This window comes from Bubalus kerabau, chromosome 7 (assembly GCF_029407905.1).
Source record: "Bubalus kerabau isolate K-KA32 ecotype Philippines breed swamp buffalo chromosome 7, PCC_UOA_SB_1v2, whole genome shotgun sequence".
NCBI lineage: Eukaryota > Metazoa > Chordata > Mammalia > Artiodactyla > Bovidae > Bubalus > Bubalus kerabau.
This window is the reverse complement of record NC_073630.1, coordinates 20,187,131-20,212,659: the sequence shown is the minus strand read 5'-3', so window position 1 is coordinate 20,212,659 and position 25,529 is coordinate 20,187,131. Positions and strand designations below refer to the sequence as shown.

Genomic DNA, 25,529 nt, shown 5'->3' with positions numbered 1-25,529 from the left:
GTCATGAACTCTGTTTGGCATTCAGTGTCCTCATCAATTCTCACCTCTTCCTCATGGTTTCTGATGAAGTAATCTCCCCTCCCCATGGAGGAAATCATAGGCTAGGCCAGGACTCAAACTGACCTCCACAGAATCTTTAACTTGAGTGACCAAAGTGACATACATCTTCCTGAAGTCTTGTGTGTGTGTGCGTGCTTAGTAGTGTCTGACTCTTTGCGGCCCCATGGACCGTAGCCCCCAGGCTCCTCTGTCCGTGGAATTTTCCAGGCTAGAATACTGGAGCGGGTTGCCATGTCCTCCTCCAGGGGATCTTCCCAACCCAGGGATGGAACCCACATCTCCTGCATCTCCTCCTTTGGCAGGTGGATTCTTTACCACTGGGCCACCTGGGAAGCTTGAAGTCTTTTCTAGCTTTAAAATTCAAGAAACTTTTACATCCTATGATTTTTTTAAAAAAATGGTTTTAAAGTTTATAACCTGTTAAGAGGACAAAAAATTCAAATCTCTCATACCTGAAATCTGAGTAAATCTGACACTAGAGGAAGATATACCATTTTTATCTTTTGGCTTCTCCTTCCTGGGATAATGGTTGGTGAGAGTGAGAATTCCCCACAGTGAGAGTTATGGACATAAGTCACCACTTAGAACTGAAGTGATCAGTTAACAGTATTTACCCGAGTATCTGTGAATGGAACAGGACATGTCTACTAAGTCTACAGGCCTCCTTTGTGTAAGGCAGCCTCAGGTCTTACCTCAGGCCATGTGACTTCCATTGTCTCCAGCTAACTATGTATCAGAGCTTGGTTCCTGACACAAAGTTGCCTCCCATAAACTATTTGTCTATGAGTGAGCTTTTCCTGAAGAATTCTGAATAACAGGGATACTGCCACGAAGAGACTAACTGAAGCATTTAGACTCTGCTTTGGGGGAATTCTGAGTGTACATACACAGAAGAGTGACTTAAAAGGTGGAAATTTAGAATGAAGGTGATGCTATAAAGCAACAGAAACCATGGTGACAGGCGACCAGCAAGAGACAGAATCAGCAGCATAGACAGAAGAGAATCTCAGTGGCTGGAAGAGTAGCAAACTCTAAGCTTGCTACTGTATTCAAAATCTTGTTTCATTTTTCCATGAGGCCTGCTGAAATTCCCTAAGTGCCTGAAATTTGAGATATCATCTAAGAGTCAAACTAACATTAAAGCATTGCCTTAAAAATGTTACCAAAAGGACAACCAAAAGGGACATCTATGGTGACAGTCTATAGAGTATGATTTTCCATATACTCAGATATAGTATAGACACACACTGGCAAAATGCTTCTAGTCAAAGGTTTTGTCTGACTTCTATTCCACTCCTGTGCTTCCTTTCATCCAAGATAAAAATAGGAGAAAATAAGTTTGTCACTGGGGTACTTACCCAATTCTAAAGCTGCTATTAGTGCCAAAGCAACAAGGGCTTCATTCTGCATTATTACATGTTCACTAGTTGCCATGGTAACTAGATGCTTGATGCCACCACTTTGTACAATGGTTTTAATTACATCCTACAATAAATAAGTATCATGAAATTATAAACTTTAATTTTAAACATAAACTGCATTACAATCAGTCAATTCACTGTTGAGTGGTTTTCTGACAGTGTCCCTATGAATCATTACATTTAACCATAATTTTTTTTCTTCACAGAAGAGAAGGAAAAGGCTTTTAGCTTTAAATAAATTCATCAAAAGATGACAACTTAAATTACCTAAGCAAAAAAGACCACTGCAGTTCATATCAAGGAAGAGAGTTCCAGAAGCTAACAAACAAAAGTGCCACTGACCAAATGTTCACCTACCATGAGATCAACAAAACAGAATACATCTCGGAATAATAATAATAAAAAGTTCCTCCTTTCAAAGTTTTATTATTAATATAATACCAGGTGGCTGCTTTCCAGATGAACCAGGTGATGAAGCTTTTTATGTATGTATGTATGCATGTATCCATGTAGTCTTAGAACCTTTGCTGTATCTGACAAAGATTACATACAACAGGACTTGAGGAGAACTTAAACCAAAATTCTGTCTCCCTCATTTCTCATCGTAACTACAACTCTGTCCTTTCCAGTGGCAGTGGGCTCCAGACTCAATAAATCTCACTGACTTTGAGCAAATTACAAAAGCTCTCTGCATCTCAGAGATTTCACTTGAGATAATGTAAGTGTATATCTCACAGGTTTTTGTTATACAAAGTTATTACATGAAAAGCACACATAAAAGTATACAGCAAAGGCTAGACGAAAAGAAATGGCTACACTTATTTCCAGTACTCACTTTTGTCTTCATCTCACTTAGGGTTTTGTTGCCTTCAAACTCAAGTCTTTGTTGGCCTAACCGCCGCATGTAACAGGAATTTATTTGAGAGTTCCAGATTCAGATGCCAAAACATGTCTGTCTGATTTAATCTAGTTAACAGAATTATGGTTTGCCTAAACGAAACCACTGGTAAGAGACCTCATGGAATGGAGCAAAGAATTAGGGCAAAGACTCCAAAAAGGACAGAAGAGTGATTTGGGAATAAGCAAGTTAGTTGGAATGTCAGTTCTTCCCACAGTCTCATTTTGATGAATGACATGATGACCCCACCTGGTCCTAAGCCCCAAACATGGAATTATCTCTAAAACCTTCTCCTTTGACCCCAATGTTGAATTCTATCAATTCTTCCACCCACATTGTTCTCAAATCCTTCTCTTCTTTTCCATCCTCACTGCTTCTATTAGGCTGAACTATATGCTATTTATTTCTTTGTGTCAAAATGGTCGAATAGCAGCAATTTCAAATTACTCAACCCAAATCCTTAGTTTGGCCCTTCATCATCACTCATGTATATTTTAGAAATAGCTTTGTTTTCCTTGCTCCTAGTAAATAAGCCATAGAGTCATCTTTCTAGGAAAACCAAATAATGGCACCCTGCTGCTTAAAATCCTTTGGGAGTGCCTTAATTCTCTACAGAATCAAGCTGGCACATAATTCATCTTAATGCCCACTTCTCTTCCCCTTTGGTGACTGTCTCTGGGCCTGACAGAGCACAGTTATGATGGACAAGAGGTAAAAGGAGGACCACAGGAGTTCATTTTGCTATTCTTTCTCAATACTTTCCATCTCATCAACGATACACTTGGTCCTATACTGGTGTCAATGAAATGGATGGGCTTTCAGGCTGCTCTAGGTGAGACAGGTGGTAGGAAGGGCCAAGTTACCAGCTGTTTTTGCTCCAGGGAAAGATACCAAGAGATAACATGTGATGGGGAGGAACATTCCTGTGACCAACCAGCTGGAATAGCTACTGTCGTGAAGTCAATTATTTATATGAAGGAGATTTACTCAAGACAAGGGGTACCTTTAAGATTTTTTTCTTGCCATCTTCTTTTAATCTGTTTCATAAATAAATGAATGGTTTCCTCAGACTTACTTTTGATTTACTGTGTCGTATGAGGGCAGAGAGTAGTCTGTTTGACTCTCCCATCACACCAGCATGATCTTTGGCTTCACACCACTCCACCAAACGTTCCACTAATTTAACATTTTTTCCCAGTTGTTCAGCAGCTTCTGCTATAGGAAAGAAGGCAAACCACAAAGGAATGAATCACTAAAAGGCCATCAACTAAAACAGCTAAAGATTTAAGAGTGTAAAGGAAAATTACAGGTCTAAAAACCAGAACACAACAATTTTGTTAAATAAGAACTACAAAATACTCTGTATCTAATGGATTATTGAGATTTTTTATATAAAATTATGGACTTTTATATAAAAAATGAAATCACTTTATACTCTTTTGGCTCAGCCTGGTAGTCTGTTAGTACTCTGGAAAACTGTACCAAAGAGTTTTCAGCAGTACTCTACGGAATCAATATACAAAAAGTTTAGAATTTAGAAATAAATACATATAACTCATTCCAAGGATTAGTTTTCATTACTGTTTCTGTAAACAGAAACATGATCTCCCTGTTTGTAAAACAAATTAAAAAATTTTTTGTCTGTCTGTATTGAAACAATGATTTTGAAGACAAAGTAAAATCAGTATAGAAAATGCCAAAACATAAAAATTCCTCCGAGAACTGTTAATCAATCCAAAACCTAGATTATACCTACAAATGAAGAGAAGTGCAATATAAATTCCATTTAAAGTCAATTATAACAACCATGGAAATTAATTAATGGGGATCTAAAACCAATCTCTTTTGCCTTTTATTTGCTACTTATCTCTATGATTACATTAATTCTGAAAGCTAAAAACAGGCCCTTTTTCATACAAAACATACACCTTAGGAAAGAATTTCTCTTACCTTGCGCATCTATTAACATTCTTAATGTTCCCAAGAGTTTGAACTGAACCGGCGGCATTTCAGATTTAAGGAATTTCAAAACTGCCTCCGTGACTCCAGCTGATAACATCTTTGCTTTATTTACAACTACAGAGAGAGAGAAAAAGAGAGAGACTGGCTAAAATTATGTTAGCATTTTTGATGATAATCATTCAATATAATTTTTGAGTGTCTTATTAGCTTTAAGGCTCCATGTTACATTCTTCTACCTAAAAACAGTTGTATTACTTTTCTATTAACTTTAAGAATGGGATTGGGAATGAGAGGTCTGGGGGATAAATATCCTCTGTCTACAGAAGCACAACATACAAAATCACATTTACTGGCTTTTAAAATCTAATAAAAAAAACTAATAATTTGTAAAGGAAATCTGACAATGTTGCCTTCATATTTACAAAAAGCATGATTCCTCAACTTTAATAAATGTCTCTTTTTAATGTCTCTATCCTTGACCCAAGTGTGTTAATATAGATATTACAGACAATAAGCAGTCTTAATCTGCTACATGAAACAAATTTATTTTATATTGATTGCATTTTCATATGTTACACTATTTTTACCTAACCAGAAATTTAACATTAGAAAGTAGAATAACAGGATAGTTTTAACTATATCCTGTATTATTTCCCATGATAATGTTATTTTGAAAGACTAGTAATCCAAAAAGGCACATTAAGGCTAGTTAAAAAAAAAACCTGTATGTCTGTACCCACTGTTATATTTAAAATGGATAACCAACAAGGACCTACTGTACAGCACGTGGAACTCTGCTCAATGTTATGTGGCAGCTTGGATGTGAGCGGGTTTTGGGGGAGAATGGCTACATGTATATGTATGGCTGAGTCCCTTTCCTGTTCACCTGAAACCAGCATAACACTGCTAATTGGCAGTAGCCCAATACAAAAAGTTCAAAAGGAAAACATTTCACGTCTGCTTGCAGGGAAAAAAAATTCTTAAAAGTCATCTTTAGGGGATTCTATGAATTGATATCATTACCTTACCTCAACTGAAGATGCTTTAAAAATCTTAACTATACAGTATGATGAAAATCTGGGAGTTCACAAAACGTAATAGAATATTTGAATAATCTGAAAAAGGAAGATTGTGCTTGTGTAGTTTCAGAAAATGTCTTTAACATATAATCTCCATTTATGAGTAAGAAAAATGTAAGCAATCTGAAGACTATGAAGTTTTCTTTTCTTGGTCAGGGTAGGTCCACAAACCACATAAAGTAAATATCTTTCCAAAACAATAGATTTTCTCTCTTACACAGTTGGCTCCCATTCTTAAGACTTACCTGGGATGGCTAGGTTTCTGAGGGCACTTAGTGCTGCATGCTGAACAGTTACGTTTCCGTCTTCTACGTGTCTGTCCAATAAATCCATAAGTTTTTCTACAATTCCATTGTCTACCATATGGATACAATTTCCATCTAAATAACAACAGAGAACATTTTTTCCTGTCTTTACAAATATTTATAAATATTTTGTAATACTCATGCCAGCCCATTATCTACATTAAGGAAAATGAAGCAACAGAAAAATAAAATGAATTCCATCTCTTTCTCACATTAGATTTATGAGATTTTTGTTTGTTTACTGAGTGAGAAGTCTGATTCTAAGATTCTTAAAATAGATAAAATTTTTAAAATTGGCCCCAAAAATCTCTAGCTGAGATCCTGACAGTATGTCAGAAGATGAGTAAGTAGAAACCACGTGCTTATCATGTCCCCCGATTGTTTCCATTTATAATGTAGTATGCCAGTGTTCTGCCAATGTTACAGTAACAGTACTCTACATTTTGTTATCATGGTTGATATTTAAATTATTTTTAAAGAAGAATTTCTTAAACATTTATAAAACAGAATATTATAATGAATTACTATTTAACCCCCATTTAGCTTCATGAATTATCAATATTTTGCAAGTCTTATTTTCATCATTAAGGAGCTAATGATGGTCCCCAAAAAGAAGGAAAAATGGAATAAGTCATTATTAAAACACGCTATAACAAGAGTTAAGATTCAAATAAAATCAAATTAAAAATAAAAGTAACTCATATTTCCTAGACACAGTATAAGAATAAGTTTCTAGAATGAACAGCAGAAGTATCAGACTTCAGAAATATACACGAAGGCCTGGTGCTTCTGAAGTATTATTTAAGTAAATATTCCAGCCTAAACCAGTAGATCACCCACACTTAAGTTTTGTACACATAAGAGTATAAACTGAGGCACAATAATGAATACTCAGATTATTAAATCCAAAATAAAATCTAAATCCAAAGAGCAGATCCTTCTAGATCAGAAGTATATTAGCATAGGACTAAAGTATTCATCTCTGAAGTGTAGAGTATTCAAAAAGAAGGACTTCTAAGTCACTGTTCATTATCTTTAAACTATCAGCTCTTAGTTGAAGTGCATAAAACATGTAATTTGTTGGGCAAGCCGCTATTAGTATTTCATATTTCTGAAAAACTAAGGTAGTAGTACACACAGATTCTGCATACACTTCTGAACGGTTCTAGGTTTAGTACATGTTATGGCAAAGCATAATTCTAAAATATAGAATAAGAATGAACTAATATGCTTACCATTTCTGGCAAAATTTGCAATTGCCAATGCTCCAGCAAGCTGTAGCTGGTGGTTATTTGATGGAATCCAAGATAGTACCCTTTGAAACACATTACCTTTTCCTCCTTCAAACAATTTCTGCATGGATTCATCTAGAGATAAATGAAACAGATTCAAGGGAAATACTTAGGAGTGACACATCCATATTCTTAACTGAATACCCAACTGGGAAATCATATACTTCACAATCCACAATTCATAAAGGGAGAAGTAATAGCTCTTTTTATAATAAACTTTCAGTAGAGACTGGACAAAAGGGTTTAGAATTTTTCTGTTCTAAATCCCAAGCAGCCATCTAGCTTTTAGACCTTTGGCATCATAGCTGTCTCTTCTAAATGACAGTTCTTTAAATACTGTTGTAAGATAGTAAAGACTCCGCCTGTCCAGGTTCATTATCTCTAGTTCTCTTTATGATGTGTTTCAAAATCATCACGTCAACAAGATTAAATGTGACAGGAAAATGAGAGAAAATGCCTAATGAAGTATTTATAAAAGAGATAATACATTTTAAAAAATCTGACAGTCATGTTCTTTTATTGGCATAAATTACAACTCACCTCCAAGAAGTAATAAAACCATTAGATCCGAAGCAGTTTTGAGCTCAGCAATATCCTCCTCTTTGTCACTATCCACTTTCTGCTGAACAATCTCCAGTAGACATTCTACCAGGCCTGATTCAACGAGCTGTAGTTTAATAGCATCTAAAGAATAATGTGAACAAAATAACCAAAATTTAAGATGAAATAAGAGTTCTGGTATAAGCAATTTATTGTTAAGAATTATAAGACACCAAGAAAGTACATGATTTAGATAATACTCCTTTGAAGATTTGAGTTTCAAAAGGAAGTATCAGACAGTGCAGCTTAAATACACAAGAGCTTTATTTCATCTTTCCATTTGATATTATGTCACTTTTTACAATGTCTGGCAGCACCTAAACAAATTGATTCTCAGCTCTGAAGGCAAGTAGTATCTACTGTTATTCTAGAGATTATACTCACATTTAAAAGGCAACACTATAAAATATCCCACACTGTTTAAGATAAAACATACACAGATGATATAGTTAAAATATATCCACTAATGGAGTTTGAATACCAAGATACTGAAAAGAGGTATTAGTAAATTTCAAAGTATATCACAAAGTATGCATATTTGAATTCACATTTGTACACTGTTATTTTTCTAGGGCAGTTAATTTGTAACTTTCTGAACTTTGAAAAGTCATGTTTTAAAAAAGAGCTTCAGGTCTTCATTAATTTGAAGCTTCCTCAAGTGATGGGAACGTGGTTCATTATATTATAGTTGCTCTACGTTTGAATAGGTTCTTAAATTTTCATAATAAAAGTGGAAAGAAAAATAACTTTGAAATTTTTTGATGGATAACTAAGGAATTTTAGACAGATTTTACATCCAAATTGTATTTTAAAACACTATCTTCATAGCAAACTATATTTGTCTATGGAATCAATATTGTTTATACTAATATCTTAAATATTCTTTCATTATAGAACATATTTCACTGAAGATTTTATATTCACATTCATATCTGTCTCCCCCAATTCAGCAGATATTGTATATACTTCATTCATCCTTGTGTGTTAACCTAAATTGGTCTACTTAAGTATTTTGGGTATATTTGATACTCCTTAAGATAAATGTTGATCAACTGACCTTAGAAATACATTAGCTACACATATATTTTCAAACTTAAATTTTATTTTTTAGTTGGATTTTATTTTAGTCTTCAGTTTCTCTAAGCTGTATATGCATATATCTATAGCAAGGGCTATATCTATAGTGTAAGCTTGTTATTTGGGAGAAACAGACCTTTTTTTTTTTTTCCAAACTTAAGACTTTTTCTTTCAGACCATTTTAATGTGTAAAAATTTGGCCCTTTTTTCCCTATCACTAGGACCACTGATCTTCTTTGGCATATTATTTCAGAATACACAGAATATTCAACCTGGAATTTTTTTTTTAAAGGTATACTTGCGCTGTGCCATGCTGAAAGTAGGGCGTTTCCTTGGTTACAGAATGACAGAACTAGAAATATGTGGTGACTAGAACTGAAAGCCATGACGAAAAAGCCTTAAAAAATACAAAAAACCTTGAATTATAGAAATCCCAGTTTAAATGTTGGAATTACTCTCCTTTGCATACAAGGAAAACCAAGGATGATATGCTAAGGATGGTCCAGAGACAAATGTTCAAAGTTATCATTCAGTCCACGTCACAGTTATAAAACACAAGTGAAGATAGTGGAGAACAAAACAAATAAATAAAAACAGTTATTATGAAATACTACAAGGAAGATTACAGGTCGTTCTCTGGCATAAAACTACCTGAAGGTCAGAATGAAAATTTCCTATTTGGCCAAACCACCAAATGAGATGAAAAATAAATTTCTCCCATAAGATCTAAGGCACGCAGAAAACATAACATGTGCTAAGGTTAAACTATGAGATCTTTCTTCTCACAGTTTAACTGTAATCACATATATATATGGGATGCTTAAAATGCCTTATTAAAAAGGATTAGCAAGGCATGCTGCCAAAGAAGACAGCCTAGCACACTTTTATCAGTACCATTCTGCCCAAGGACATCTACTTATATCACTACCATTTATGTATCATGGTTTATATATATATGCATGTGTATATCTTTATGAATGTATATTTAAAAATCTTTTCTAAGTGGTGGAAAAATCCCACAAATTCAACAAAGAGCATAAATATACGTTATGCTTAAGTGTGAAAGTTGCTCAGCTGTGTCTGACTCTTTGTGACCCCATGGACTATACAGTCCACAGAATTCTCTAGGCCAGAATACTGGAGTGGGTAGCCTTTCCCTTCTCTAGGGGATCTTCCCAACCTAGGGATCAAAGCCAGGTCTCCCACATTGCAGATGGATTCTTCACCAGCTGAGCCACAAGGAAAGCCCAAGAATACTGGAGTGGGTAGCCTATCCCTTCTGCAGCGGATCTTTCCGACCCAGGAATCGAACCAGGGTTGTCTTCTGCATTGCAGGTGGATTCTTACCAACTGAGCTATCAAGGAAGCCCTTACGTTACACTTAATCAACTATTATTATTAAATACATTAAATAACCACAGAACTATCACCTAAATCAATAAATCCATTACCAACAACTCGAGAAACCCCTGTGACTTCTTCCTGTCACATATCCATCCCTTTCAAATCCCTACCCTGATTTTTAAAGGTAACCATATCCATACATATCCATACTTATCCATACTTCTACAGTTTCACCAAATAATCATTCCTAAAAAACTATAGCTTAATTTTAGCTTTTTTTGAAACTTCACATAAATGGAATCATATATTTTTCAGTGCTGGCTTTTTAATATGTTTATAGGGCTCATCTACACTATTGCCCATAGGGCAATCCAAGATGGGTGGGTCATGGTGGAGAGATCTGACAGAATGTGGTCCACTGGAGAAGGGAATGGCAAACCACTTCAGTAATCTTGCCTTGAGAACCCCATGAACAGTACGAAAAGGCAAAATGATAGGATACTGAAAGAGAAACTCCCCAGGTCAGTAGGTGCCCAATATGCTACTGGAGATCAGTGGAGAAATAACTCCAGAAAGAATGAAGGGATGGAGCCAAAGCAAAAGAATACCCAGCTGTGGATGTGACTGGTGATAGAAGCAAGGTCCGATGCTGTAAAGAGCAATATTGCATAGGAACCTGGAATGTCAGGTCCATGAATCAAGGCAAATTGGAAGTGGTCAAACAAGAGATGGCAAGAGTGAATGTCGACATTCTAGGAATCAGCAAACTGAAATGGACTGGAATGGGTGAATTTAACTCAGATGACCATTATATCTACTACTGCGGGCAGGAATCCCTCAGAAGAAATGGAGTGGCCATCATGGTCAACAAAAGAGTCTGAAATGCAGTACTTGGATGCAATCTCAAAAACGACAGAATGATCTCTGTTCGTTTCCAAGGCAAACCATTCAATATCGCAGTGATCCAAGTCTATGCCCCAACCAGTAACGCTGAAGAAGCTGAAATTGAACGGTTCTATGAAGACCTATAAGACCTTTTAGAACTAACACCCAAAAAAGATGTCCTTTTCATTATAGGGGACTGGAATGCAAAAGTAGGAAGTCAAGAAACACCTGGAGTAACAGGCAAATTTGGCCTTGGAATACGAAATGAAGCAGGGCAAAGACTAATAGAGTTTTGCCAAGAAAATGCACTGGTCATAACAAACACCCTGTTCCAACAACACAAGAGAAGACTCTATACATGGACATCACCAGATGGTCAACTCCAAAATCAGATTGATTATATTCTTTGCAGCCAAAGATGGAGAAGCTCTATACAGTCAGCAAAAACAAGACCAGGAGCTGACTGTGGCTCAGACCATGAACTCCTTATTGCCAAGTTCAGACTTAAATTGAAGAGAGTAGGGAAAACCACTAGACCATTCAGGTATGACCTAAATCAAATCCCTTATGATTATACAGTGGAAGTGAGAAATACATTTAAGGGCCTAGATCTGATAGATAGAGTGCCTGATGAACTATGGAATGAGGTTCGTGACATTGTACAGGAGACAGGGATCAAGACCATCCCCATGGAAAAGAAATGCAAAAAAGCAAAATGGCTGTCTGGGGAGGCCTTACAAATAGCTGTGAAAAGAAGAGAAGCAAAAAGCAAAGGAGAAAAGGAAAGATATAAACATCTGAATGCAGAGTTCCAAAGAATAGCAAGAAGAGATAAGAAAGATCGCTTCTTCAGCGATCAATGCAAAGAAATAGAGGAAAACAGAATGGGAAAAGACTAGGGATCTCTTCAAGAAAATCAGAGATACCAAAGGAACATTTCATGCAAAGATGGGCTCGATAAAGGACAGAAATGGTATGGACATAACAGAAGCAGAAGATATTAAGAAGAGATGGCAAGAATACACAGAAGAACTGTACAAAAAAGATCTTCACGACCCAGATAATCACGATGGTGTAATCACTGACCTAGAGCCAGACATCCTGGAATGTGAAGTCAAGTGGGCCTTAGAAAGCATCACTACGAACAAAGCTAGTGGAGGTGATGGAATTCCAGTTGAGCTATTCCAAATCCTGAAAGATGATGCTGTGAAAGTGCTGCACTCACTATGCCAGCAAATTTGGAAAACTCAGCAGTGGCCACAGGACTGGAAAAGGTCAGTTTTCATTCCAATCCCAAAGAAAGGCAATGCCAAAGAATGCTCAAACTACCGCACAATTGCCCTCATCTCACACGCTAGTAGTAATGCTCAAAATTCTCCAAGCCAGGTGTCAGCAATATGTGAACCGTGAACTTCCAGATGTTCAAGCTGGTTTTAGAAAAGGCAGAGGAACCAGAGATCAAATTGCCAACATCCGCTGGATCATGGAAAAAGCAAGAGAGTTCCAGAAAAACATCTATTTCTGCTTTATTGACTACGCTAAAGCCTTTGACTGTGTGGATCACATTAAACTGTGGAAAATTCTGAATGAGATGGGAATCCCAGACCACCTGACCTGCCTCTTGAGAAATATGTATGCAGGTCAGGAAGCAACAGTTAGAACTGGACATGGAACAACAGACTGGTTCCAAATAGGAAAAGGAGTACATCAAGGCTGTATGTTGTCACCCTGCTTATTTAACTTCTATGCAGAGTACATCATGAGAAACGCTGGACTGGAAGAAACATAAGCTGGAATCAAGATTGCCGGGAGAAATATCAATAACCTCAGATATGCAGATGACACCACCCTCATGGCAGAAAGTGAAGAGGAACTAAAGAGCCTCTTGATGAAAGTGAAAGTGGAGAGTGAAAAAGTTGGCTTAAAGCTCAACATTCAGAAAACGAAGATCATGGCATCCAGTCCCATCACTTAACGGGAAATAGATGGGGAAACAGTGTCAGACTTTGTTTTCTAGGCTCCAAAATCACTACAGATGGTGACTGCAGCCATGAAATTAAAAGACGCTTACTCCTTGGAAGGAAAGTTATGACCAACTTAGATAGCATATTCAAAAGCAGAGACATTATGTTGCCAACAAAGGTCCATCTAGTCAAGGCTATGGTTTTTCCTGTGGTCATGTATGGATGTGAGAGTTGGACTGTAAAGAAGGCTGAACACCGAAGAATTGATGCTTTTGAACTGTGGTGTTGGAGGAGACTCTTGAGAGTCCCTTGGACTGCGAGGAGATCCAAACAGTCCATTCTGAAGGAGATCAGTCCTGGGTGTTCTTTGGAAGGAATGATGCTAAAGCTGAAACTCCAGTACTTTGGCCACCTCATGTGAAGAGTTGACTCACTGGAAAAGACTCTGATGCTGGGAGGGATTGGGGGCAAGAGGAGAAGGGGACGACAAGAGGATGAGATGGCTGGATGGCATCACTGACTCAATGGACGTGAGTCTCAGTGAACTCTGGGAGTTGGTGATAGACAGGGAGGCCTGGCGTGCTGCGATTCATGGGGTCGCAAAGAGTCGGTCACGACTGAGCCACTGATCTGATCTGATCTTCATTCCTTTCTGTAACTGTGTATTTTTCCATAATATGGATATTCCATGTTATTCTACTGTTAGTGGATCCAAGTTGTTTAAATATTTCATTATTATAAACAATGCTGTTATGGACATTCCCGGAATGGCTCCTGGTGTACACGAACACGTTTCTGGGTATACACCTAACAGCAGTATTTCTGGATCACTGGGAACACGCATCTCTAACTCCATAGATACTGTTCTCCAAATTGTACCAATTTATAGTCCCATCAGCATTTAATGAGTTTCACTGTTCCACACGTCGTCAACACTTGGTAATACCATTTTTCCCAGTGAGTACAGAGTGGTATTTTATTGTGGTTTTATATTGCATTCCCTAATTTTTAATGAGTTCAGCGTATTTTCACGTGTTCATTAGCTACTTGGATTTTATCTTTTGTCAAGGGCCTTCTCAAATCATTTGCACATTTTCACCACTGAATTTTCTACATGTTTCTTAATGATTTGGGCATGTTTTTCTACATTTTGTACACATCAGCCTTCTGCTGGTTACATGTGTTGTAAATATCAGCTCATCTACTGTCATGCTTTTCTCAAATTTTTATTTTTAAAATAACCAAATTTATCATTTTTTCCTTTTAGTTAAGCTTTTTGTGACATAAGAAAATTTTCTGTATTCAAGCCTGTGATGATATTCTCCTATCTCATGTTTTAAGACAAACTTTCTTATTTCAACTTTTACGTTCAATAATGTATCTGAAATGAAATTTTTAAAATAGTAAAAAGTGGGATTGTATGTGTGTCTCCAATTGTATTTTGTACATTTCTAGCACCATTTAACAGAGAAGGCAATGGCACCCCACTTCAGTACTTTTGCCTGGAAAATCCCATGGACAGAGGAGCCTGGAAGGTTGCAGTCCATGGGGTTGCTAAGAGTGGGACAAGACTGAGCGAGTTCACTTTCACTTTTAACTTTCATGCATTGGAGAAGGAAATGGCAACCCACTCCAGTGTTCTTACCTGGAGAATCCCAGGGACGGGGGAGCCTGGTGGGCTGACGTGTATGGGGTCGCACAGAGTCGGACACGACTGAAGTGACTTAGCAGCACCATTTATTTAACAAACTGTCCTTTCCATATAGCTCCATAGTGGTACCTTTTTTTCTTAGTAAAACAGACATCTACTAATGCATCCATTTGTTTCTGGGTTATCCTGTTCCACCGGTCTTCCTGTCCATCTTTGAACCAATACTACATTGCTTTTAAATACAATAGAGTTTTACTTGTTTCATTCTGATTGTTATGAAGTAAACAATATTTTATTGTTATGAAGTAAAACCAGTTCTGCTCCCTTGATCTTGTTCACATTATCTTGGCTATTCCTGGTCTTTGGGATTTTGATGAGAACTGCAGTTAAGTCTTCAGATCAGTATGGGGCGATATAACATCATTACAGAATACATATAGCTTTCTGTTTATTTAGATCTTAGTTTCTCTTAATGATTTTCTACACTTTTCTGCCAGAGATCTTAGACATCTTTTATTAATCTATTCTGAAGTACTTCTCTCTTTTTTTTTTTTTTAAAGCCACTCAGCTTGCAGGGTCTTAGCTCCCAGACCAGGGATCAAATTCAGGGCCCCCAGCAGTGAAAGCACAGAGTCCTAACCATTGGAATACCAAGGAATTCCCTTAAATATTTTGTTTTTTATACTATAGTAAACAATGTATTTTTAAAATGTATTTTCTGTTTTTGCTGGTATGTAAAAATACAATGCTTTGGGTTTTCAGATTTTTTTTTTTGTTTTGGCTAGCAACCCAAATTCTAATTTTCAAGATTAACCTATTCTTTTGTATTCTGGATGTAATCATATCATCTATGAAAAATGATAGCTTATTTCCTTCCAATATCTTTTATTTCTTTTTTATATAGCACTGGATAGTTTCTACAATACAATAAGAAATAAAAATGGGGATGACCTTTCTCATTCCCAACTTTAGAAGGAATGCTTTTTGTTTTACCACTGAGTATGAAGTTTTCTATAGAATTCGGGTTATATATTCTCTTCACTCTCTTCTAGTAACGGTTTCTGAAGTTTTTAAAAACCATATACGGATGCTTAATCTTATGAAATGATTTTTCTGGATGATAAGATCATACAATTGCACTCATCTCACACACTAGTAAAGTAATGCTCAAAATTCTCCAAGCCAGGCTTCAACAATACATGAACTGTGACCTTCCAGATGTTCAAGCTGGTTTTAGAAAAGGCAGAGGAACCAGAGATCAAATTGCCAACATCTGCTGGATCATCAAAAAAGCAAGAGAGTTCAAGAAAATATCTATTTCTGCTTTATTGACTATGCCAAAGCCTTTGACTGTGTGGATTACAATAAACTGTGGAAAATTCTGAAAGAGATGGGAATACCAGACCACCTGACCTGCCTCTTGAGAAATCTGTATGCAGGTCAGGAAGCAACAGTTAGAACTGCACATGGAAAAACAGACTGGTTCTAAATAGGAAAAGGAGTACGCCAAGGCTGTATATTGTCACCCTGCTTATTTAACTTTTATGCAGAGTACATCATGAGAAATGCTGGGCTGGAAGAAGCACAAGCTAGAATCAAGATTGCTGGGAGAAATATCAGTAACCTCAGATATGCAGATGACACCACCCTTATGGCAGAAAATGAAGAGGAACTAAAAAGCCTCTTGATGAAAGTGAAAGAGGAGAGTGAAAAAGTTGGCTTAAAGCTCAACATTCAGAAAACGAAGATCATGGCATCTGGTCCCATCACTTCATGGCAAATAGATGGGGAAAAAGTGTCAGACTTTATTTTTTGGGGCTCCAAAATCACTGTAGATGGTGACTGCAGCCATGAAATTAAAAGACGCTTACTCCTTGGAAGGAAGGTTATGACCAACCTAGACAGCATATTAAAAAGCAAAGACATTACTTTGCCAACAAAGGTCTGTCTAGTCAAGGCTATGGTTTTTCTAGTAGTCATGTACAGATGTGAGAGTTGAACTATAAAGAAAGCTGAGTGTCGAAGAATTGATGCTTTTAAACTGTAGTATTGGATAAGACTCTTGAGAGTCCCTTGAACTGCAAGGAGATCCAACCAGTCCATCCTAAAGGAGATCAGTCCTGAATATTCACTGGAAGGACTGATGTTGAAGCTGAAACTCTAATACTTTGGCCACCTGATGCGAAGAGCTGACTTATGTGAAAAGACCCTAATGCTGGGAAAGATTGAAGATGAGAGGAGAAGGGGATGACAGAGGATGAGATGGTTGGATGGTATCACCGACTCAATGGACATGAGTTTGGGTAAACTCCAGGAGTTGGTGATGGACAGGGGGACGTGGTGTGCTGCAGTCCATGGGGTCACAAAGAGTCAGACATGACTGAGCAACTGAATTGAAGATCATATGATTTTCCCCTTTATTAAGTTTTAATGTGATTAAATATTTTGATTGCATTTAGAATAATAAACTACATTTCCAGAATAAATCCAATTTAGTATGATGATTAATTTTTAAATATATTATTGGAAATTGTTTGCTAAAGGTTTATGGGAATTTGGATCTGTGTTCATGGTGAGACTGGCCTTTAATTTTTATTCTACTATGGTTTTTGATGGTATTTTATTAGCTTCACAAAATACATGAGTGAGCATATCTGCGTTTCCTATTCCTTGAAAGAATTTAAGGTAAGATTACTCGACTTTTCTATTCTTGTGTCACCCATACTTGAAAATGTATGGGCATCAAATTTTTATAACATTCTTCTAGTATCTGTAATATCTGTAATGAGATCTATTTTCTTGATTCTGGTTATTTGTACCTTCCCTCTTTTTTTTTTTCCTGATTAATCTTACTAGGGATTTACCAATTCTATGACATCTTTTCAGACTCAACATTGGCAAGTATATGCTTATATTGTGTTACATATTTTCTATCTCCTTAATTTCAGTTCTTTGTGTTTCCTTCCTTCTACTTTCTCTGGGTTTCATTTATGTTTTTCTTCACTAATTCCTGAGATTAAAACTGAGCTTATTGATTTTAGCTTTTTTCATTTTCCATTATATACTTTTAAAGCGAAAAAAAAGATTGCTTTAAGTATGGCTTTACATGCATCATAAAAGATTTGAGATAGTGTTTTCATTCTCATTTTTCATTATTAGGGGGAAAAAAAAACTCTAACATACTCTAAAATGGCAATTCTTTGTTAAAATTTTTTCCATGAGAAGTATACACATTTTAATGTTTCATATGTACTTGCAAGGGCTCTGAAGCAAGGTGCAGGGTTCCAAGTATGTCCATTAAATCAATTTTCATAATCTTGTTGTCCACATTTTCTATACTATTATTTTTTAGAAGTCTATTTGCCCTATGATATTTGTGGATGTGTAGTTGTCCTCATGGTTCTGAATACTTTTGCTTTTAATCTTTTGGGATAATATGTATTTTTATAGCTTCCAAGTGAACTGGATCTTTCATCATGATAACGTCACCTTCTTTATCTCTAGCAAGTTTTTTTAACAGTAATGTCTATTTTACCTGATAGTACTGATAATATGACTATCTCGGCCTTTTTCAACTTTGAATGGTGTATTTTTTCAGTCCTTTAAATCTCCCCATACTTAAGAAGTATTGCTTGTTTAGTTGGTTTTTAAAAATTCAGTTAACAGTTGGTCATAATTTTAACTAAAGCATTTAGGGCACATACATTTAATGTAATTACCAAAATACTGTGTCATAAATCTAGTATATCTTTTCATCCCTATTTTTACCTCCTGTTCCATGTTCCCTTTGCTTTCTGTTCTTCTGTTAGTTGATGCTGTATTTAAAAAAATTCTTTCCATAAATCTTTCCATTAGTTGCATTTGGTTTTAAAAATTATTCTAGTTCACCTTAAAATTTGGAATCATTAATCAGAATCTAATGGTAGTTTCTTCCAGATAATACAAGTGTCTTGGAACTCTTCACTTTTATGTCCCTCCAGATTTATACACTCATTTTGTGGTTCAGTTCAGTTGCTCAGTCGTGTCTGACTCTTTGCGTCCCTGTCCATCACCAATTCCCAGAGCTTGCTCAAACTCATGTCCATCAAGTCGGTGATGCCATCCAACCATCTCATCCTATGTCGTCCCCTTCTCCTCCTGCCTCCTCCATTTTGTGGTATATAAAATATATATACATATATATATACACACACACACTTTAAATTTCACAATGAATTATTTTTAATCTTTTGTATATTCAACATTCATGAGATTTACATACATATTTACTGCCTTTTTTTTTTTTTTTTTGACTTCTTTTTCCTCCCCTGCACCTTCTTTCTGGACTCAGTTTACTTTTTGGGGGGGAATCATTTTCCTTTTGGAGAAGGCAGTGGCACCCCACTCCAGTACTGTTGCCTGGAAAATCCCATGGATGGAGGAGCCTGGTAGGCTGCAGTCCATGGGGTTGCTAAGAGCCGGACACGACTGAGCGACTTCCCTTTCACTTTTCACTTTCACGCATTGGAGAAGGAAATGGCAACCCACTCCAGTGTTCTTGCCTGGAGAATCCCAGGGATGGCGGAGCCTGGTGGGCTGCCGTCTATGGGGTCGCACAGAGTCGGACACGACTGAAGTGACTTAGCAGTAGCAGCAGCATTTTCCTTTTATCTACAAAAATCCTTTATAATTTCCTTTTAGTGAGAATATGTTGGTGGTGAACTTTCACAGTTTCTAATCTGAAAACATCTTCATTTGCTTTCAGTTCTGATAGTTAGTTACGGTGGGATTAGAATTTTAGGTTGTATTTATTTTCTTTCAGCACACAGAACATGTCTGTCATCTGGCTTTCTTTGAGACTGTCAAGAAGTTAGCAGTCAAACTTTTGCCTCTTTTGAGGTAATCTATTTTTCTCCTGGCTAATTTTAAAATTCTGTCCTTTTATATATATATATATTTTTTTTCAATTTCAATATGACATATCTAAATGTATATTTCTTTGAATGTTTTAAAATTATTGGGGTTCTTAAATCCTTGATATCTTTCGTAATTTTTGACAAGTGCTCTGCCAAAATCTCTTCAAACTTCTACCCTCCCATCTCCCTTCTTTCTGGGACTCCAAAAAATGTATATGAGTCCCTTTCCCTCTTATTCTCTTTTATGTATATTGGTCCTTTTCTTTCTCTGGATTTCATTCTGGATTTCCTTCCATTCTGTCTTCCAGTTCACTGGTTCTCTAATTTAACTATATTTAATCTGCCATCAAAGTCATCTATTAGGTTAATTTTTGTTGTATTTCTCAATTCAGGAATTTCCAATTATTCCCTTTTCAAATCAGCTATTCTACTTTTTATAGTTTCTAGTTTCTATCTAAAATTTTCAAGTTTGTTTTTAACTCTTTGAACATAATAAGCATACCTGTTTTGAGTCAACGTCTAATAATTCCAGTATCTGGGTATTTGTTGCCTGTTCTTTGTGCTGATTCTTGCTTACAATGTCTTATCTCCTCACGTCCTCTCTGATTATGTGCTAGACACTGTATTTGAAAAATTATTATGGGATGGTTTGTTTCCTCTGGTTCCCTCTTATTCCTAGAGTGTATCCCTTAAGATTCTTTGCTAACTGGTATAAAGACTACTTTATACATTAATGTGGTATACTTCACACTGTCCCTGACATGCCTCTTTTAAAGGCCCTCCTCATTCCCTCTTGCCTCTTCACCGCCTCCAACCTCTCACGCTAGAGCCTCATCCTCAGTGTCCACACCGTTGGTAGGCTGGGTGCTCCAACTTTTATGGCCTTTGCCCTGCAAGGGTATGTAAGTGGAGTAGAGCCTCTCAGCTGCCTTTTCCAGACTGGCATAAGAATGTGTAACCTACAGAACCGCCTTTCCCAAGATTTTAAAATCAAAGAAATTTGGAAAATAGTTTTGGCCAATATACTTATACTTATGAGATAGATAATGTGGCTGAAGTTAGAGATATCCAAAATAAAACTTATATCGCATCATTAATAAAAGAAAGGAATTTGAGTTAAATAGCTGGCAATTAAATAATATTAGAAAAAATGGAAAAAGCCTACATGATCAGAAATCAAGGGGTGCATTTATTTTCTCACCATTTTCTGCCAATGGAGCAAGAACTTCAAAAACCATTTCCCTCTTATCATGTTCTATTTGTTTCTTGAAGAGTTTCACCAGCTCTTCAGCAATGTTTGTGCTGGCAAACTGTTCTTTACTTGACTCTGTAAAAAATAAGAGGAAAATTTAAAGTAAAAAAACAAAATTAAGCACAGAAATTTTTTTCTATTACTTTCAATGCTTGGTCATTTTGTATCATTACTGATAAATGCAAACACTCTTCAAATACAGAAACAGTCCTTTTTTTTTTTTTTAATGCCTCTGTAGAGGAAAAATGTCTAAAGCTTTAAGATGTTCTGACCCAATTATATTCAAGGCTATAAAAAAAATGTTTGCTAGCATAACATATAGGTAACCATAGCAATGGTAAAATTACTGTTATAAATTCATAGTTTCAAGGCTTTTAGCCAAAGAAGAAAAATTACTCATAACAGATTGCATTTCACATGGCTGAATTAAAGGTGACTTGTCTTTATACCATTAGAGTGGTATACTTTCACACTGTCCCTGACATGCCTTCTTTCTTGTCTCTTCACCACCTCCAACCTTTCATTCTAGAGCTTCATCCTCAGCATTTAAATATGCTCTAATATTTCTCACAAAAAAAGCAATATTAAAACCAAATACCATCCCTTTACTCCACTTTCATGAAGCTACCATCCAGTCTGTTGAATTTCACAAACAAGTGTCTTGACAGCACTGTCTACATGCACCGTCTCTACTTCCTCGACTCACAGGCATACCTAAACCCACCTCAGACCAGTTTTGGCCCGCCTCTACATTCTGCAGTCTCCTTTGCGTGCTCCTCCTTTCCACCAGACCTGTATAAATTCTAGTTCCTTAAGACTTCATCTTCGGCTTTCTTACCTTGATACTTACTCTCATCCCAGGCAATCTAATTTTTTTCCATAGCATAAAAATACCACCTATATGTTGATGCTTATATAATCATATCTCTAGCCCTCTTCTTAACTCCAGGCTATTTAAATGGCCATTTGACATCTCCATTTGAATATCTTTCTAGCATCCAAACACCATGCCTAAGGTAGACTTTTGATATTCTGATATCTCTGTTCTTTCTCCAGACTTCCTTAATTTAGTGAATAAACATGCCATCTACCCACCTGCCACATAGGCAGAAACCTGAGGGTCACTGCTCACTTGTTCTTACTCAGTGTATCCAAAGAATAACCAAAATCTATCAATCTACCTCCAAAATACAACCAGAATCCATTCTGTTTCCTTTCTGATTCTCAGTTCTTCTGCTGTGTCAGATATCCTATCAATTTATCTAAAAGTTTCTCTCAGAGAATCAACCAATCTAGTTGAGACTGCTTGCTCTCCATGTTGGCTGGGCACACCGACATCCTGGAATTTCTTTTTCATCATCTTGATGGATATTTTCTTCTCCTTCCTGTATTAGATACTCTATTATCTATGTTCATTCACATTCAGTTTTTTAGTTTCAGTGGAGGCATCCACCAGCAACTTTCTGAGAAAGGTAAAGTACACTGTTTGAAGAAGATAAATATTTAGAAATTTTAACTGTCTGAAATGTTCCTTCCCACCTAGAATGTACATCTGTAATTTAAATTCCTTCCTTACCTCATTCAATTATGTCCCCATACTAGCAATTATTGTAACTTACAATTACATGCTTATTTATAAGTTCATCTTAGAAATAAGTTTCCACATCACCTACTAAAATATAAGCTGCCTGAGAGCATGACTACCACGAACACAGTATACAGTGTGGTGCCTAGTACAGAGCAAGTGTTCAAAAGAAATGTGTTGATTTTGAATGTTGGAAAAAACAAGTAAACAAATGCAAGAGTTACATTCTATTCTCTCGTTTCTGGTAAATCTCTGCCAATATCAAATAAAAAATATTACAAATTCAACTTTAAAAGAAAATGGAGAAACAAATATTTATATTGCTTAAAACAGTTTTGATTTACGCTACTGTTACCCTGCTTTTGGCACATGTACCAGATCTATGCCTAAATGATGAGAATCCTCTCCAAGACTTCTAAGATTCCTTAGTGCTACAAAAAAAGAGCAAGGGTGGAGTGTCTTTTCTAATAAGCTACCTAAACCCTCAGAGATCAAATTTTACAAACATCACACCTTACCCTAAAAAGTTAGTTTGATTTAAACAGGAATGATTTAACTCCTCAACATTTGTGGTTGCTCTTCTGTTTCTCACAATTCTTCAAATAAATGAAACATAAAATTATAGATGAAATAGACATCATTTATCTAGTTATGTACTCTTAACTCTTTTTTAAAAAGTTGTAGCACTTTTTTCCAATCCATAGTTTATTTTTCCACTTATTAAACTGAAACCAAATCACCGTTAAGTAATTCAGTCCATTTGCCAGCACAGGGAACAATGCACCATGATTAATACAGGAATTCATGAAGAAAACCTGATCATATCCTGTAGGTGGGTACGGAGAAAAGACAGCATGATCTGTGATCTGGACATTATATTTGATTTAAATGCCACAGATCCTTAACAGACTTTCAGCAAGAAGGATTTTTTCCTAAGGGTTTATTTTTTAAAGTTTTTTTTTTTTTTTTTAATGTGGACCATTTTTTAAAAAGTCTCTATTGAATTTGTTACAATACTGCTCCTGTTTTTTTTTTTTTTTTTGCTGTGAGGCATGAGGGGTCTCAGCTTCCCAGCCAGGAACTAAGCCCGCACCCCCTGCATCAGAAGGTGAAGTCTTAACTATTGGACAGCCAGGGAAGTCCCCCCTTAAGCGTTTATTTTTTAACAAAATTATATACAAATTTAAAGAGTTAATTCTAATACTTATATTAACAGCAGAATCCAGTCTCCCTTTCCCATTTCTTCTTCAAAAACAAGCACATAAAGCTCTTTCAGCTAATTCACTGGTATTTACCTACAAATCTTTAAATAACATTTTGTATTGACAATTTTTGCTTTTAGTTTTAGGTATTTTTGATTGACCTTTCACTATGAAAGATGAAGCACTAGCTTTCTCCTTTTCATGTCTCCACAATAACCTACATCTTTACAATGTAATTATACTGTAATTTTGGTTTGAAATAATTAGTGTCTCAATAATATACTGTTTCATTTGGCCTGGGGTTACTTCTATTTCCTTGGAATTAGTTTTTTTTTTTTTCTCATTAGCTTTCAATGTACTTATTAATTCAACTCCAAACTTTCCATCAGTTGTCTGATTTTTTTCTTAATAAGCACGCTCTCTTTAGGTGCTCAATTAATTTCATCTCGTGTAAGTTTCCCCAATCTGGACTGGTTGCTCTTTGAAAACAGGAAATTTGGGGCTGTATGTCACTATACTACTAGAAACTTCTATTTTCCTGTTGAATCTCCTGTCTCCTGATTCCTATTTAGTCTTATTATTTATATCCCTTGTTTCATTGGAACACACCTTCCAGAAGCTTCCAGGAAAGATATAAAGGATACCAATTTTCTGAGAGGTTCATGTTTAACACTGTCCCTACTGTAACCTCACACTTGACTTGATGATTTGCATATAGAATTCTATACTGGAAATAATATTTCCTCAAATCTTGAAGGCAACAACATTCCCTTTTCTTTTGGTTACCAGTGTTGTTTTGATACATCTGATGTCTACTGATTCACAACCTTTTTTCTATGTAACTTTTTTCCTTCCTCTCTCTCTCTCTCTGGAATTCTATAAAATGTTCCCTTTGTCCCCATTATTCTAAAATTTCACATTGATGTGCCGTGGTCTGGGGACCGAATTTCATCCACTAGGCTGTCATTTGATAAGATTCTTCCAATCTGGAGAAATATTTATTTGAGTTCTGTGACACTTGGGTTTATTCAGCAATTTTTTCCTATTTATCGCTTTCTAAAACTCTTGGACTGATCCTCTATTTTCCGTACCCTTGCTTTTTGCTTTACTTCTGTAAATATTTCTCTCTTCATTTTACTGTCTTTCATTTCAGCTGTTTTAGCTTTCTCGCTCTGTTCCTTTCTCTTTAAAAATAGCGTCCTGTCCTAGTTTTCATGCTTACAGTATTTTCCTACTTGAGCATATTAGAGTCCCCCCCCGCCCCCCCCCCCCACATCCTGCATAGTTTCTACTTCCTCCAAGTTACTTTATTTCATTATTTCCCATGTTAGAGGCAGTCCTCACTTTTCTAGTTGTCTGCTATGCATTAAGAACTGGGATTTAAAAATTGATTAGGATCTATGAGTGGCCTCCTAAGATTCCCTGTAGATCTGAAGGCTCTGTGTACAAGAACTCCAACATAAGTATCTTTAAGTCCATATCCTCTCCTTTGAGTCTCTCTACAGAGTAAACACAGTCTTCTGCTTAGATGGGAAGGCCAGTTGAGTGGGAAGGGACAGAAGAAACTCTTGATGCCACTAAATCCTGAGCCTTTTGAAGATACCAAAGAACAAACTGGTTAGTTCTTGGCTTTCCAATTCAGGATTCAAAGTTTTGCTAAGTGAGTTACTGCTTCTTTTCTTTCCAGGTTCTAAAAAGTTTTTGTATTATCCCTTTTGTTTGTTTTCCCTCCCCTTTCCTTGATTGTTTTGCATTAAAAAAAAACCAAAAAACAAAAAAACTCTTCACTGTAGTTTTAGTTGGTTTTCAAAAGGGAGTAAAAGTACAGATTTTCATTCTAACATTTCTATCCGCCTCCCAAAATACTAATATTTTAAGCAGACAAGTTTATTTATAAAATATTGTGAAGCCAAACAAAAAGGGGGAAAATCTCATTGTTTAATCTATAATGTTTATAAGCATGCAAACTTAAAAACTGTATTCATCCTATAATTGTGAACACAGAATAATATTGTGTGCACATAAACTAGGAATCAAAGACTTAAAAAGGGCTGCAC

The 25,529-nt window shown here is 36.2% G+C and overlaps 1 protein-coding gene across 9 annotated transcripts in view; it reads right to left on the bottom strand.

Moving 5' to 3' along the window:
- The window catches only part of RAP1GDS1 (Rap1 GTPase-GDP dissociation stimulator 1), a 151,028-nt gene that overhangs the window by 11,995 nt on the left and 113,504 nt on the right, over window positions 1-25,529 (bottom strand). For 8 of the 9 annotated variants that reach the window (XR_008716777.1, XM_055587757.1, XM_055587758.1 and 5 more), the window contains 7 exons: window positions 20,635-20,760; window positions 7,558-7,701; window positions 6,961-7,092; window positions 5,666-5,800; window positions 4,330-4,455; window positions 3,455-3,594; window positions 1,419-1,545 (listed from right to left, as the gene is read on the bottom strand). Coding sequence is in view for 8 of the 9 variants with exons in the window: in XM_055587757.1 (XP_055443732.1) it covers window positions 1,419-1,545; window positions 3,455-3,594; window positions 4,330-4,455; window positions 5,666-5,800; window positions 6,961-7,092; window positions 7,558-7,701; window positions 20,635-20,760 (930 nt within the window). In the remaining variant the exon portion in view is untranslated. The remainder of the gene's footprint in view (window positions 1-1,418; window positions 1,546-3,454; window positions 3,595-4,329; window positions 4,456-5,665; window positions 5,801-6,960; window positions 7,093-7,557; window positions 7,702-20,634; window positions 20,761-25,529) is intronic. The other variant, XM_055587753.1, reaches the window with a different exon arrangement.